At 40.1% G+C, this 16,207-nt stretch overlaps 1 protein-coding gene across 5 annotated transcripts; it reads left to right on the forward strand.

The window, feature by feature from the left end:
• The first annotated feature begins 690 nt into the window (after positions 1-690).
• Positions 691-13,090, forward strand: HNRNPA2B1 (heterogeneous nuclear ribonucleoprotein A2/B1). 5 transcript variants are annotated; one of them, XR_001920971.2, is made up of 12 exons: positions 691-1,033; positions 4,577-4,687; positions 5,633-5,779; positions 7,110-7,320; positions 7,657-7,758; positions 7,841-7,930; positions 8,352-8,414; positions 8,878-8,997; positions 9,269-9,391; positions 10,382-10,464; positions 11,779-11,909; positions 12,742-13,090. XR_001920971.2 is itself a non-coding variant. In XM_018075277.2 (11 exons), the coding sequence occupies exons 1-10, from the start codon at positions 1,022-1,024 to the stop codon at positions 10,441-10,443; spliced, it is 1,041 nt and encodes a 346-aa protein (XP_017930766.1). In that variant the 5' UTR covers positions 691-1,021; the 3' UTR covers positions 10,444-10,464; positions 11,779-13,090. The 5 variants fall into 5 exon arrangements, 3 of the variants coding, with proteins under 3 accessions (XP_017930766.1, XP_017930764.1, XP_008918643.1); XR_001920972.2 differs by having other exon boundaries at positions 692-1,033; positions 7,841-7,921; XM_018075277.2 differs by having other exon boundaries at positions 11,779-13,090.
• The last annotated feature ends 3,117 nt before the right edge of the window (positions 13,091-16,207 follow it).

Here is a 16,207-nt window from a genome sequence, read left to right on the forward strand (position 1 = left end):
GAGCCTTTCCAGCGCCATTTCTCTCGCGCGCCGGGCGGCAGCACTCACCCTCTGCTGCGGTGTGTGCGGGGCTGCCAGAGGGAGGGAGAGGGAGGGAGGGGATGAAGGAGGGGAGGAGAGCAGAGCGCCGGAGCAGGCAGTGTGCCCGATACCGGCGGTGCGGGGTAGAGCGGAGCGGGCTGCGGCGGAGTCCGCCTCCCTCCGCCGGGGCCCTGCGATGTGTCGGCGCTGGTGCCAAAATGTGTAGTTCGCATTTCCTCCTGCCCGGGTGGAGGGGGAAGGGGCAGGGGCCAGAGCGATATTTTGGGGATACGGTGCGCCCTCCCGCTCCCTGCCAGTACCACGCGTATAGAGGGGTAATGCGGAGCCGCCCCCGGCTAATTATAACCCGAGCTTTGAGCCTTCGGGTCCGCTCGGCAATTTCCGGAAAAATAAAATAAATAAAAAACCCAAAAACCAGCCGTGACACGGTGCCAGCGGTGGTCGGGGCCGCTTCGGCTCTCCTCGAGCACGTCTCGCGAGCCTGTTCCGTTGTCGGAAATTGCCGAGCGGGCCGGGGCAGTCAACTGGCTGCGTCTCTCTGTCCGGAAATTGCCGAGCCGGAGCCGAGCGCCATTTTTGCCTGCTTCGGCAGGTTCCGGAAATTGCCGAAGTGAGCCGAATGGGCTTCCGTTCCCCGTTCGGCTCTTTCCGGCGGCTGTCGAAGTGCATAAGCTCGACGACGACGGCTTCTTCGGCTCATTCCGGAGACGGCCATTACTAACGGAGTCGATGACTTTTCATTGCGCGATAAAAACACGTAGGGGCGTTATACAGAACTGCCGCCCCTCTGGAGACATTTAAGATCCAGATTCTAGCTTTTTTTTTTTTTTTAATTAATTAATCCATAATATCGGAAGCGAGCCCGGGCTGAAGAAGGAGGGCGCTAGCTCTACGCGGAGCTGAATTTCAAATTACGTAACAGTTCAGGCAGCCATTACCGACCGGTTGTACGGTACTCTCGAGCAGGAATACGTAAACCATGAAGAACATGGTACGTAGGAAGGGAGGATTCAGAGTTTGGTTTTAAGGAGGGAGGCGCATTTGCTTCTGCGGGAGGAGTGAATTTTTCCGGGGCTGGGCATTACTAGCAGGCTTGAGTCTTTGTCTGCGCGGGTCTTGGCGCCGCCGCCGAGTCGCACCGCGGGCCGGGCGCTGGGTGTGTGCGCGGAGGAAGGTTCTGGAAGGGGCGGCTGGGGCTGACGCGCACCCAGGCAAGGCAGCGGAAGCTGCGGTAACCGCGCATGGTGAACAGCGCATTCTTAAGCAGTGGCCGCGCTGCCCAGAAGTGTCGTCGGAGGAAGGGGATGGGGGACTCCGGGGGTCGGTCGGTGGGCGGGCCGGGGGCCGCCTTGGCCTCGCGAGGTGCGGAGCGGCCGGGGCGGTGCAGTGGGTAATGGCGGTGCCGAGGGGGAGGGGTAAAATGGCGGCCTGGCCGAGGATCGCAGCTGCCAGGGGTTGGGGGGGTCGCTCGGGGAGAACGGGCGAGGCGGTGGGGGAAGCTGTAGTCGTTCGGTATCCGCGGGGGCGGGAAGGAGCGCCGGAGAGGTCTTCCTGGTGCCAGGTGTGTAGCTGCACGCTGGAAGCGCTTTGCAGCCCTGTCCCTTGGAACGGGCGGCTGCTCCCGGGCGCCATTTTCCCCCGCCGGCTCGGGGCCGCGGTGTTCCTGCTGCCGCCACATGGCGGAGCCGGCGCGGCCGCCACGTCCCGCCCGCCTCAGGCGGCGAGCGGGGAGCCGGGCTGAGGAATTGCGGAGCTCTGGAGTTTTGGGATCCCCTATCGCTTGTCTCCGTCAAACAATTTTGTTACCCTAGTTAGTAATTCTGCGGTCGGCGTAGATTGTGTGCCCACGTGTTATTGCTATATCAGACAGGTTTCCTTGCTTCGGTGATTATTACTCCAGTAAAGGCTGTGCGTTTTCTAGTCCTTTCAAGTGTTTCTTTAAGCCTGTAAAGGAAAACTTAAAATGCATACAAACGAAGATTCTACAGGGGTTGTAAAGATTTCCTCTCGCAGTCCGTTCCTACCACAGGGTGTATTGTAGAAATCTTCAAGGAAGTGTTTCCTCTAGTTTTTATTTTGTAGGCTTTGGTAGACATGGAGTGTCAGTGTGTTTTTACCAAATGAAGATTTCCCTCAGGATTTTAGGAGGGACAGGGACTTGAGTGATGATAATTATCGTACATTTTAAATCTTCAGCATAAGCTTTACGCGGTCAGAGCTCTCTGGACCCTGGTGGGAGGTTAATGTTAGGTTAACCAGAGCTTCTTCAAACTGACAGCACTTTAAACGAATAGATTCTCCACACTCAGAGGCTGTGTGTGTGTTAGTACAGCAGCATGTTTAAGTTGGTTTTGCACAGTGATTTTCCTTAAAGTACTGGTAATACATTTTGTTATTGGTGTGTCCTGAGACGTGGTGCCTAGATGTCGTTCTGGGTGAGGTATGACACTGAATATGTCTGTGAAGTGTATTACTGTCCTGTTCGATGTTAGTTAGTAATGTGTGGTACGTTTTGTCATTGTTCCAGGTGATAGGTTCTATTCTTTCCTTGAATTTTATTTACATGTTTATAACTTTTCAGAGGTGAACCTAATACTTGTTGGAAAAAGCCTAGCAGCCTACTAAATGTGCTTGATTTTCATATTTGTATAATAATGTGCATTATTAAATGCATGATAATTGATTGTATAGGGAAAAGTGTCTTTTGTGAGCTTATAAAACAGTAACCACGTGGTCCCTAATTTTTAGGCAGCAGAACTGAAGTAATTTCAAGCGAGGATTTTTTTTGCAATATTATTGCTTAAAAAGTTTTCTTTGCCAGCTTACTCAAATTAAAAAAAATTATAGTATAACAGGCACCATATGGGGTTTTTTAGCCCAGATCTGGTATGCAGTGTTCTTTATTTCTTTTATGAGATAAAGCAAAAGGAAATGACATGACATAAAACATAGGTTTGCCGCTTTTAAACTCTCGTGTGTCATTTTACCTGTCTGTAGAAGGAGGCGACAGTACTAGCTTTGTCCATGTTCCTAGAAGAAAAAATATTAGATCCAACAGCAGATTACAAGTGTTTTCAAGAGACATTTAAACTGGCGGTTCTCAAATATCTAGATCCAGGCCTGCCTTGAACAACCTCAGAAAACACGTTGGTCTGCATGCAGGTTGGCTTAATACTTCTAAAAGCATATGTGCGCTGAGGTATTTTGCTTGTTTTTTAAGTCTCATTGTTTATCTAGTTTCCTTTTATCCGTTTACCTTATTGTCCCATGCATAGCTGGTCATGTTGTGTTTGCCAGTTACAATTTTCTGTGCCTTGTTCGGGTTTTTAAAAAACCAACCACCCCCTAAAGGAAACCAAAACACCCAGGCAGATTTTCTCGATTTTTAAAGTTATATGTCAGCATAAAGCTAAAGTCATCATTGCTTTTGAATTCTCTTGTGCTTAGCAGGACAGTTTTCTTTAAAACAACATTCAGAAATCAAAAATTCTGTGAAAAGGGAACAACTTTTTAGTGCATTTTTAAATTGCTTGACATGAAATTGTAACAGGTACGAGCTAGTGATACTACTGTGTGTAGAAGATGCCAATTACGCATGCTTGGTATATAAACCTGCTATAAAAGTGGTTTGAAATGATTGGAAGGTTGTCCTTCCTGCTTTGGTGTATGACTACATACGAAAGAGTAAATATAATACAGTAATACTGGTCCATTTTTGTTGGATTTTTCGGAGTTTTTTTATGATGTCCTTGTCATTGCAGCAGTTTTCTGCTGAACAAGTGCAGTGATGGTTTCTCTGTAAGGTAATAAAGTTTTATTGGAAACATGATTTATATTAGTGGGTACAAATGTGTATTATTCACATGTCTGTTTTAAGGGGAGTTGTTTTGATACTGCTGCTGTTGAGGTGGAGAGGTTTGCTGCTAATTCCAATGGTGTGGGATCCCAGATCAATTTTACAGATGCTCTGACTTTCATTTATTTTAATAATTATGGAGAAAATATCAATTGTTGACCCGTTTTAGAACATTTTTAGTTGTATTTTGTTTATTTTTACCTTTATTGCTTTGGGTAAATAGTATAGTAGTGTTCATGTACAGCAGTTTGAGCCAGAACGGTTTTTAAAAATAAATGTCACCTAGAATAGAGCTGGACAGTATGAATGGTTTTGTTTTCTGTAGTGAGAACTTTGAGGTTTGTTTTTATGTTCCTTTTCTTTAAAAAGCATCTCATAAAGGTCTTTGAGAGGAATGTTCTGGAAGTCTTTGAGTGTGCTCCCTTGTTTTTGATACTTGGAGGGAGGGACAGGAATAAGTACACTAATAAAATCTGTATAGTAAAAGTGGACCTGTAGAATTGCATAAATTGTTAATTGTTTTTTTAACGGGGTAGAACATTTAGAAGAGTCAATCTTGATTTTGGAAATAAGACTTAACTGAAAGTTTTTGACACTTATGAAAATCTTGGTGTTTAATTCATTGATGAAAGAGAGGTGTTTTTAATTATATTAATGTAATCTTCTTTTCTGTGGCAGAGGGAAAAGGAGCAGTTCCGCAAACTGTTTATTGGCGGCTTAAGCTTTGAAACCACAGAGGAAAGCTTGAGGAGTTACTATGAGCAATGGGGAAAGCTTACAGACTGTGTGGTAAGTTTGGCATACTAATACACAACAATGGCATGGAACGTTTAGGAATTTTAAATGGGGAGTTTGTTTTCTGGATAGCTTAATGAGAATATGGAACATTAGATTTTCTGAAGTGTCCAGTTTGGTTTATACAGAAATCAGTCCATGGAAGCAATGCATAGATTTTTCCCTTGCAAACTCTGTTGATAGGGTTAGGGAGCGTTTACAATCTGTTTTCTGTAAAATCTTCCCAGACTATGTAACCACTGATTCCAGCAATTTAACACTGGTGTCATTGGCTGAAGTGCATAGGAAGTGCTCGCACAGAGCACAGTTACGTCTGTGTGATTGGTGACATTTGGCAGAAAGCTGGTATTGTGGTAAGCAGCCTTGATAAAGCTGGAAAAGGATGTCTTTGTGATGTTTTCATAGAGGCATTTAGGTTGGAAGAAACCCTTAGTATTATCAACTGTTAACCCAGCCCTGCCAAGTCCACCACCAAACAATGTTCCTAAGCACCACGTCTGTGTGTCTTTCAAATACCACCAGGGATGGTGGCTCTCGTAGAAGTTCTTGCACAGAATTTGTTTGGGGAGTACTAAATACCTATTTCATAACGCAAATTTAAAGTTTGCGGTCTTCAGAAAGCTTAAAAGAAATTATGGGTATGATCTTTTTTTTTTTTTCTTAGAAAAAAAACCATAAGTGTAGATGTACCTCACTGATCTAGCAGCATTTCTGAGTTAACAGATAGAGTCTTGTAGGGCACCAGTGGTTTCAATTTCTGTGATGCCAAGCAGTGCCATTCATGTTAAATCAGCAGAGCCTGCTATTTTATTATCATTGTGTTTCAAAATTAAGTCACGGAAAACGTAAATTAAGTTTACGCACTTTCTCCAAATACTGTTTCTGTAAAGCTTAATATGATACAGGTATAAAAGGTTTAAATGTGTTTATTGATTTTAGGTAATGAGGGATCCTGCAAGCAAAAGATCAAGGGGGTTTGGTTTTGTAACATTCTCTTCCATGGCTGAAGTTGATGCAGCCATGGCTGCAAGACCTCACACAATTGATGGAAGGGTGGTTGAGCCTAAGAGAGCTGTGGCTAGAGAGGTAAGTATGGCTTTGAAAGTAGATACTTGACCTGATTTGAAAAAAGATTTCTGTTTTGGTCAGACACTTAGGCTTTGTTCTTGTTTGAAATTGCCATGGTTTCAGTTCTCTAGTTGAAAGGCTATAGTTGGGGCACTATTTCCCACGCTTTTGGTCTGTTAATTGATGCAATTACATAAATGTCTGTAATTACAGTGAATTGTGAAGGTACTCTGGCTGTACTATTCATGTCTGCAAGGGATTCATCTGAGGTCTGAAAGTAGTGTTAGCAAAAACATGTTGAGTGCCTGTAATTATCGAACTGTTCCTAAGCCTCAAATTAATAAAATCCTGTCAGTCCTTTTTGATTATTCCAGGATCATTTTGGGGTGTTTCTAAAAGGTATATAGTAAGTGACTAAAAGTAGAAAATGTAGTAGGGAAACTTTTTTTCTGATGTACAGAATCATCTTTGGACTGTGCTGGTTTTAGCCCCAGGCATACTTGATTTTCAGATTCAGGGCACAGAGCAGGTGTGTTCACAGAAATGCAGTGAACCTGTAAGCCAGGTTATGGTGGTTCAGAGGTACTTGGGGAACAAGTGTGGATTATAAGGCAAGTTCTGTTTACCACATTGGACTCAGGTGTTTAGCATATTTGGACTAATGAGCTGGAATTAAATGAGCTGTCCCAAAGGTACGGGGAAGTGGAATTTGTAATCAGTGGTACCTCTGTTTGCTATTCCAGTTTTCTTTTCATTCCCTGCAGAATGCAAGGTTGGTTAGCATTTGGAAAAAGATAATTACAGCAGCATACGTGCACAGTGCTTATACACACAATGCTACTGCTAAGCTTTAGGACTAAGTCATTCTTAGGTAGTGCAGCAGCTTGGTTATCATGCTCCAAAGTGCAGAAATAGCTCATGAATATTTGGAGTTGCTTTCGTTTTTTAAATAGGGATTAAAATGCAGTTGTTAATTTGCAGAGGTTGAAAGACGTTTTTATGAGTAAAAAATGGTTCACTGCTGTTGGGGAATTGGGCAGAGGAAGCTGATGTATCTTGGTTTCAGTTATAAAAATCATGCTCTAGCTTAAGTTATTAAATACTTCCATGCAGTTGATCCGTATATGTTTTAGTGCTTTTAAGGCTTTTTTTAAGGGGGGAGGAAAAACCTCCAAGTGACCCTGTGTTGCTTCTCTAACAAGGTTGCCAGGGGCTTGTATCGGGAGAGAGCTGTACCTCAGTGCTTGAAAAATCCTAGTTTATCAGTATTCTATTCCTGAAATCCTGGTAAAATAGTAGTTTGTGAAATTGTTTTTCTTTATGCTAATTTAAAGAGTTCTTTTAACAGGAATCTGGAAAACCTGGTGCTCATGTTACTGTGAAAAAACTATTTGTTGGTGGTATTAAAGAGGACACTGAAGAGCACCACCTTCGTGACTACTTTGAAGAATATGGGAAAATCGACACTATTGAAATCATTACTGATAGACAGTCTGGTAAAAAGAGAGGGTTTGGGTTTGTTACATTTGATGACCATGATCCTGTGGATAAAATTGTATGTGAGTAAGCTTCATTTCATTCTTTCTTTTAGTAGTATTAACCCTTGCAGTCTTGGTAATTGTGTAAAACTAAACTTAAAGAGATAATGATTCTGTTATGGTATATGTTATTATACGATATAAGTTATGTACTGTATATTTGCTACATCATGGTTTTGGTGAATTTTGTGGGAATGTGTATTTCAAATAAGTATTGTTGTCTTTGTTTAGAAATTGTATGGTGTTTTGTATTCCTTTAAATGATTCTGAGTGTATATGGATTGGAAGTTTGATGCTCTTAGTTGTTGCCAGATCAGTACTTATATGCTGATAGTATCTTATTTGATATGGTTACAGTGCAGAAGTACCACACCATCAATGGCCATAACGCAGAAGTAAGGAAAGCTCTCTCTAGACAGGAAATGCAGGAGGTTCAGAATTCTAGGAGTGGGAGAGGAGGTACGTAAAAGTAGTGGTTTGTGGTTGATTTTTGTGTTTACTTTCTGTGACCTCACTCCTTACAGATGTTAAACTGTTACAGGGAACTTTGGTTTTGGTGATGCTCGTGGAGGTGGTGGCAACTTTGGTCCAGGACCTGGCAGCAATTTCAGAGGGGGAGCCGGTAAGACAGGCATGTTTGTAGCATTTATTTTTTTTACCTTACTAATACTGTCTGTCTGGTTCTGGGTAACTTCGTAAGTTCTGCTGCTGTTTAATATAATGCAGTTGTAGCAGTTAGGCGTTTTTTGGGAAAAATAATTTGCAAATGAAGTTTTGGTTTTTTTTAAGCTTCTGTTGAAAGCCAGAAGTAAACTAAACTTAATCATCTTGTTTGTTAAAGAATTCAGAGACTTCTCTGGTTCTGTGCAACACTCACCTGACCTTTTAAAATTGGATATTGTACAAATGCAAGAAAAGGAGAAATTGATTAAACATTGATTGGATGTATGTGTATTGAAGTCAAGTGTACCTGTCCTTAATTTCTGAGATTTGGTTCTTAAGGTCATAGGGGTTTGAGAATTCAACTAGATTGGTTTTTTTTCTTCCAATAGATGGGTATGGAAGTGGCCGTGGATTTGGTGATGGGTATAACGGATATGGTGGAGGACCTGGAGGTTAGTTTACTGTTGTGGTGATTGTTTTTTCTCTCCCTCAGAAACACTTTTATATTTATTTAGTGTTTGTATAAAATTCATATTAATTGCCTAAACCATTTTGTTGGCTTTAAGACGCGTACTTGGTTGTTGGCTCGTGTTAAACTTTTGTATGGTTATTTTGTGGACAACCATGCCCTTTTCTGTATAATAGGAGTGTGTCTTAAATTTCCTAAAAACCCAAAGATTTTAATTAAACCTATCAGTGAGGCTTTTAGGCAGTCTGTCTTGTGGGGTTTGATCATGGTCCAGTTATGGTGAGGGTTGGTATGTGCCTCTAAGAATACTGTTCATAGAAATTTCTTTCCAAAACGACATTTTTTTTCCCTGTAGGCTTCTAAACACAAGAATAGCCTTTATTTCTGTATAATTGGAGTGCCTCCTACATTGAAAAGTTTTATTTTAAAGGATTGTGTTGTCACAGGTGGCAACTTCGGTGGCAGTCCTGGTTATGGAGGTGGAAGAGGAGGATATGGTGGAGGAGGACCTGGATATGGCAACCAGGGTGGGGGCTATGGAGGTGGTTATGACAACTATGGTGGAGGTAATGTTTAGGCTTGGAACATCCAAGCATTTGAGTTTAAATTAGTGCAAATAATTTGAAATTGGGGCGAGGGGTATTTATAAATGTTACCTAAGGAAGCTGTTGTTTTCCAGATAGTATGACATAGAATGAAAACACTGTTTGTTGCATGCCCTGCTGGAATACCTATGTAATTTCTTCCTTTATTAAAAATTCTAATAATGAGGTAACTTAGTGTTGTATCTTTTTTAGCTCATCTAGATATTTCTTCACTTTTGTATTGATAATGCAGGCAATTATGGAAGTGGGAACTATAATGATTTTGGAAACTACAACCAACAACCTTCAAATTACGGTCCGATGAAGAGTGGAAATTTTGGTGGCAGTAGAAACATGGGGGGACCATATGGTGGAGGTATTGTATATATACCCTGACTTTCCTTGTAGCCTGAGTGGGTGGGCTTTTAGTCTTTTGGAGAAATAGAAAGGAAGATAGGACATGTTTTGAACTAAAGAGAGGGTATATTTGGATTAGATTTTGGGAAACTATCTTTTACTGTGAGGGTGGTGAGGCACTGGAACAGGTTGCCCAGAGAAGTTGTGTGTGGCCCATCCCTGGCAGTGTTCAAAGCAAGGTTGGATTGGGCTTTGAGCAACCTGGTCTAGTGAAAGATACCCCTGCCCATGACAGAGGGCTTGGAACAGGATGAAAGGTCCCTTCCAACCCAGGCCATTCTGTATAATTCCAAGAGTGACGTGTAGAAATTGGTAACTTCTGCAATAGATGGACTGCAGCGCTCATGTTCTTTCTGCAAGTTGGCTACAGTTTCCCATCTTAAAACTGCAAAGCTTGTCTCAGGGATAAAAGATAGAAACTTGCTCTACAATGTTTTGCATTTTCCAATCTGCAAAGATTTTAGTTGTTACACTTTGTAGAGAGTGTAGTTAATCACCACCGGACTTGTTGGGATTTCTTTTTTCTTTCTTCTTCTTGTGTAATTTTTTTCCTGACACTTCCTGGTTTTTGTTGCCTAAATGTTGTTTAATATGGCATGTAAAGCTTGTGAAATGGAAACTGAAACATGAGGCCCTTTCTTGTAAGGTTCAGCATGCAAGTAGAGTCAGCCCTCACAGGCTCAAGACAGGACAGTGTGTCAAATTACATGTAACACTGTTGAATCTTTTAATATTTTGGCATGTAGTTCCTTCCTGTGAAAGTCTTTGGAGGTTAGTTAGTGGAAGACAGCGAAATGTTAAAGTCTTTGTTGTATATGCTGTTTCTGGAAGTAAAGTAGATGTTAATGTTCATTCAGCCAAGCTTTGATTGATTGCTTCAGTCAAAAGCATTCCTAGATTTGAGAAGTGTACTGATGGAACGATTTGGTTTCTTGTTCTGCAATTGCAGGAAACTATGGTCCAGGAGGCAGTGGAGGAAGTGGTGGATATGGAGGGAGGAGCCGTTACTGAGTTTCTTCGAGCATACCATGGGTAAGTATGTTTATAAGTGTTAAAAATGCAGTGATTCTTGAGAGTAGCTGCAGGAGTTTAAAGCTTTTTAGGATATTGTCTTTCCTTTAAAAAATGGTTAGATGAATAATTTCATAACCTATTTTTTTACTCTTTACTTCTGTTGAAACAGGCTTCACTGTATAAATAGGAGAGGATGAGAGCCCAGAGGTAACAGAACAGCTTCAGGTTATCGAAATAACAATGTTAAGGAAACACTTATCTCAGTCATGCATAAATATGCAGTGGTATGGCAGAAGACACCAGAGCAGATGCAGAGAGCCATTTTGTGAATGGATTTGGATTATTTAATAACATTACCTTACCGTGGAGGAAGGATTGTAAAAATGCCTTTGAGACAGTTTCTTAGCTTTTTAATTGTTGTTTCTTTCTAGTGGTCTTTGTAAGTGTAGAAGCATTCCTTTGATAATGTTAAATTTGTAAGTTTCAGGTGACATGTGAAACCTTTTTTAAGATTTTTCTCAAAGTTTTGAAAAGCTTTTAGCCAGGATCATGGTGTAATAAGACATAACGTTTTCCTTTTAAAAATTTAAGTGCGTGTGTAGAGTTAAGAAGCTGTTGTACATTTATGATTTTAATAAAATAATTCTAAAGGAAATATTGTGTAATTTTAGATTTTTTTTTTAATACTGTAAAATAAGGCAAGGAGTGGGTAGTATAAGGTCCCACAAATAATATAAAGCTTTTGTTGTACGTGTAAACTAAATGCTGGTCAGAAAAAGTATGTTGTCTGTAAATGATCAGGTGTAAATATCTAGGTAACTTAAGGGGTATCTCTGCAAGGAGAAACACCTTTTTAGATTTTTTAGATGCTGCTTCTTCAATGGCAAGGGAAGGAAATAACCCCAGCAAGGTACTCCTCCAGGGACACAGGTCTAGTACAAGAGAACTCTTGAAAACGTCACTAAGTTCAGCCAGTCTTAAAAAGCTGTGCTGTATTTCTGCAAAGCTTTAACTACAGTAGTTGATTAATAAGGATGCCAACGAAGGCTGAGGGTGTAGAGCAAAATAGTTCTAAGCTTCAGTTAAACTTCTTTAGGTAAGATCTTATTTACTTTTCCTTTCTTAATGTATCAAAACCAAATCTAATATTGTCTGACAGTATTCTTTCAGCATAGTGATTATTGTTATTTAGTTTAACATAGCAATTAATTGAGTTAACAATTACAAATTGAAAAGAAATTTGTGAATCCTGTTTTCTTGTATTAAATTTTTTACAAACAAATTTTTGTTAATTTCAGCTACTTAACATATTTTTTTCCTACTGGAATCTAGCTATGATATGAACCCTGGACAAGCATAGACTGCTGCCACTGTACACTGCTACAGTTGAACAAATGAGACCTGCAAGTGTCCATTAGTAAAGCTTTGCAAGGGTTCCATCCCTGGTGTTGGTAGTTAAAATGGTAGGTCACAAGTTAATTAAATCATACAACTTTATTTTTGCATCCTGCAACATTTTCTTTTTTCTTGGGAGTCTATGCATTATGGTGGTTGCAAGGTAATGCAATGAAGGTAGTTCTGTGCTGTTGAAAATGAACTATGTTGTTTTGTGTCTTGTCTGCTGTAATCTATTTTATATAACACGTTTCATCCTGAAGGTTCCCAAGTAACTGTAGACTGTTTACGTGTAAGGAAAAAAATTGCACCACAGAATACATCTGCCTCTGTGAAGGAATGTGTCGTCCATTCTTTTAACAACTGCATAAGCAGTTCTTTAGGAGGGGAAGTGAAAACTTCAAATGAAACTGCAGGTGGTATTTCTTTAGTGTACAATGTGTTTATGTAAATTGGAATTTGGCTAGAATGTTGAGGTTTCCACCATTTTTTATAGTTCTTGCAGCTAACAAACCTTAGTGCCAAATTCAGTCAGCCTTACTCTTAATGCATTGAATGTTTGCACCTCAAATTAATGAAAATTCATCAAGTAATAAACGAGTTATTCAGAGTAAGGATGGCATACTCTAATAGATTTGGTTTTTAAATAAAAATCAAAGAAGCCTATCAAAAAAGGCAACCAAAAAATGCCCTAATTTCAAAGTTCCATTGCCTTTAAAAGGCTACCCACTGAAGAACATGGACTCAGCTAACAGAAGTCCTGTTCCTCTTGTGTTAGACACACCAGTGAACTGCTTATACTTTTTTTTAAAAAAAATATGGCTGAAGTTCCCCTATTGGTAATTTGGTTTAGACATATGTGATAAACATCTTCAGATACACTTTTTTTTTCTTTGGCAGGAAGGTGCCATGCTGCAGGTAACTAATGAAGAAGTGGTCAACCACAGAAACGCTTCAAGAAATAAGAAATTCTGTATCATCAGAAAATAGTTGTTTTTGCTGCCTTCATTAAAAATCTAGAGGTTAAATGAATACTGATAAAACATCACAATTAGTACAGCTCCCTGTAATGCTGGGTTTTTTAAATTATAGTAATAATGTCTTGTAAACCTTTCGAATAAAATTCAGATTCGTTAGGAGAAACAAATCACTAATGTTAAAATAGCAAACATTCTGTGAGTAGAAAGTTTAACTACATATATTTATAACTTTCATAGCTTTAAAATAAAGTATTTTTTATACCAAAGTAGTTCTAGTGTAATGCTTAATAAAAACTTAGTGTGTATCTAACATTAAATAATGTTTATGTGCAGCTTTTAGACCCTTTCATGATTTGAAACATTCCATTTTGAGGTGAATTTAAAACAGAATCAGTTTGATAAGTGTATTTACAGAACTTGTTTCTCTGACCGTAGGCATCTGTTCTCTGTTGGGAGAAACAGTGCTGCAACTTAAAAATGCTGATCTCTTTGCTGTTGGACACAAGTGCTTAAAAATAGATTTTTTTGGCTGTGTTTGTCAGTTTGTCAAATTGCAATAGGACAATATCCTTTTCACCTGTAAAGAGCTTTTAGGGTGAAAAGAGAAATGGAATGTAGAGTTCTTGCTGTACCAGAACTGTATTGATAGCTGCATCTGGGGGCGGAAAAGAAACCACCAAAAAAAACCCCAAACAAAACAAAAAAACCCTATGAAATCAAACACTAAGTCTGAGCTTGGGAAAACTTCAGTTGGGAATGTATTTGAGGGAAAGGATCTTCAGTGTATACTGTTTTAACCAGTTACCTTCATACGCAGTTTATTCTAAACTTGAAATTTATGTGCCGAGCTTTGGCAGAATCATTGTGTCTTTAACCTTCTTTATAATACTGTTTAAGGATTCACATGCAACTTTTTTCTGTTTCTTAAATTGAACTTTAAAATATTTGCATAGGTAACCGGTGGGCTGCAACGGAAGCAGAAAACGAAGATAAAATCTGCTTTACTTTCTTCTTTCCAACAGAATGAGTTGACCAGATCATAAAGAATTTACCTTCTTTCCTGTAACTTAGATTTTAGTTGATGGAAGTTTTTTCTTTACAGTTGCCAAGTCCACATTCATACAACATTAAAAAAAACCCTAACCACTTTGAAGGGAAGTAATTAATTCTTCTGTTTCTGAGATAGTCTTTCAGTAGTTTTACAACAAGGTTTAAAATTTACTTGAATTAAATGTCTTATATTTTCCATAATGAGGTTTTTTTAATTTTGATCTGCTGGCAGTGGGGGAAGGGAGTGTATAATGGGACAGCACTATGCAAAAATGAAGTTAGTGGATATTTAAAGTCTTGAAAACCTGGTGTTTTAAGTTTCCTGATGTCTTACTGTTGAACTTTCATGACTTATCTCTTGGTACCTTCTTAAAAGTTAAAGCAAGTGACAGTTGCAGTGTTCACCAGTGAATTTGGTGAAAGAAATCACCATTTTGAGTCAGCCTGATGCTGGAAGTCAGCAACTTCAAATAAAAACAGCAGTGTGTGTGGTCAATTCCTGGTCATCAATTTGTAGACAGTGTGTACTTCTGAATTTGTGTCAAGTTGGGTTTATGTCACTACAGCCTTCGTTTTCAAAGAAAGCGTAACATGTTTCAGTGTACTAACAACTAAGGATCAGGTTGTCAGTACTAGGCCCACTTTTCCCCCAGCAAAAACACTTTCTGCAGCAGACCGAGGGAAGAATGAAAAACAACTTGTTGGTAACTGGTATGGGAGCCAAAAAATACAGTGGTTGACTTGCACATAAAGTAATGTTGAAAAGGTCAATACTAGGGCCATCAAGACAGTGTTATTTACAATGAAAATTGGATTTTATTAATTTCTGTTGTCCTGCAGGTGGTGAAAACCATTTAGGAAAATGTGAACAATTGCTTTTAATATTGTAAAATGAACAGGACTTCAACTTTGTTACGTGTAGGGAAGAAGACTGTATTTTAGGTTTATGATGAATGTACATGATACCTTGGGGATGAAATCATACTACTTCTGGGGAAGAAGAACCAAGCCCCAGAAACAGATACGAATTTTCAAGGAGTTGTCAGCTGAGTGTGTTTTGGCAGCTTGACCACATCAGTGGTGCAGGATGATTTGCTGGGAACATACTGGAACAGTGCATTCTGTGTAGCTGCAGTGTTTCAGTTCGTTTTCAAAGCTGGGTGTGTGATGTGAGCGAAACCCCATAGTAGTGCTGTTGGGTTTTTTTTCTCCCAAGGTAGTTGCCCAGTCCTCGTTTATTCAGCTGTGCCATTCAGTGTACTAGGGATGTATAGGAGTATTACATGGAAGGGTTTGTCTCGGTGACACTGATGCATTTTTCCAGAAGTTGTCCCTTTTAACAGTCGTGTTCTTGCTTTGCAGCTAGTGTTGATTTGCATTGCAGCAGAAGTTTCAGTGTTGTCAGGAGTTATTCCAGTTAATGGAGAAAGAACTTGTTTATCAGCAGTAAAATTAACAGTATATAAATAGCTGTCTGACTTGCCTGACGGTGCTGTGAACACATTTGGGGACCATGTAGTTACAAACTATGTGTGACCTCCTCTGTTGCTTCACTGTATGAAAAAGTGCGACTGGGGGAAAGCCCTAGACAATTGCTGTTACCAGTACCCCACTTTCCCTCCTTATTTGGTCTGCTTGCTCTTGGTTCATTTTGGGGCATTCATGTGTGAAAGTGAGTGGCTGATGCACTTAATGGAGTTCTAGTAGCTGTGTAGCAGGTGTCAAGTTGCAGCACTTTTACGAGGTACCCCACAGTGATAAGACTTCACATAGTTACATGTGCCATCTCTATTTGGTTTATTTAATAAATAGTTTTTCACTACAAACTGGTGTTGAGTGTCCTGTTGCCTCATTTATAGGCCTCTGCTGACTCTCTTCAAGATTCTTGTTAATACTGTACTTCTGACTCCCATAAGATACAAATGCTGTGTGTGTGTTTTGGGACAAAGATTGACAAACTGATATGAAGCTGCTTTGTCTCTTATTTCCTCATTGAATTTTTTTTTCTGGTTCTCCCCTCTAAAACTAGATTGTAAGCTCTTGAGCAGGAACAGCCTTAGCTTGTAAAATTTGGCTTTGTAAAAAGCCGCATCTGTTGAATAAAACCAAACCCATGAAGCTAAAGCTACACGTCAGCGCGGTGCTGTAGTGGTCATTCGAAGCGTTTGTAGTGTTGGAGCTGTGTGCTGTGACTCCTCAGGGAGGGCTTGTCTGCAGGATGCCTCTCTAGGAGTGTTCAGCCTTACATGTCATAAACCATACGGTGCGTATTGCAGTCTAATAAAGTATGTGGCTCGCATTTGTTTCTGGTTGGATGTTTTTCCTGAAAAGTGTGG

The sequence above is a fragment of the Manacus vitellinus genome, unplaced genomic scaffold, assembly GCF_001715985.3.
Source record: "Manacus vitellinus isolate BGI_N305 unplaced genomic scaffold, ASM171598v3 scaffold_3_pilon, whole genome shotgun sequence".
NCBI lineage: Eukaryota > Metazoa > Chordata > Aves > Passeriformes > Pipridae > Manacus > Manacus vitellinus.

Coding starts and splice junctions, on each gene's coding strand:
- HNRNPA2B1 (XM_018075277.2), top strand. Junction 7,321..7,656: donor TCCTGTGGATAAAATTGTAT/GTGAGTAAGCTT, acceptor ATATGGTTACAG/TGCAGAAGTACCACACCATC. Junction 8,415..8,877: donor ATATGGTGGAGGACCTGGAG/GTTAGTTTACTG, acceptor GTGTTGTCACAG/GTGGCAACTTCGGTGGCAGT.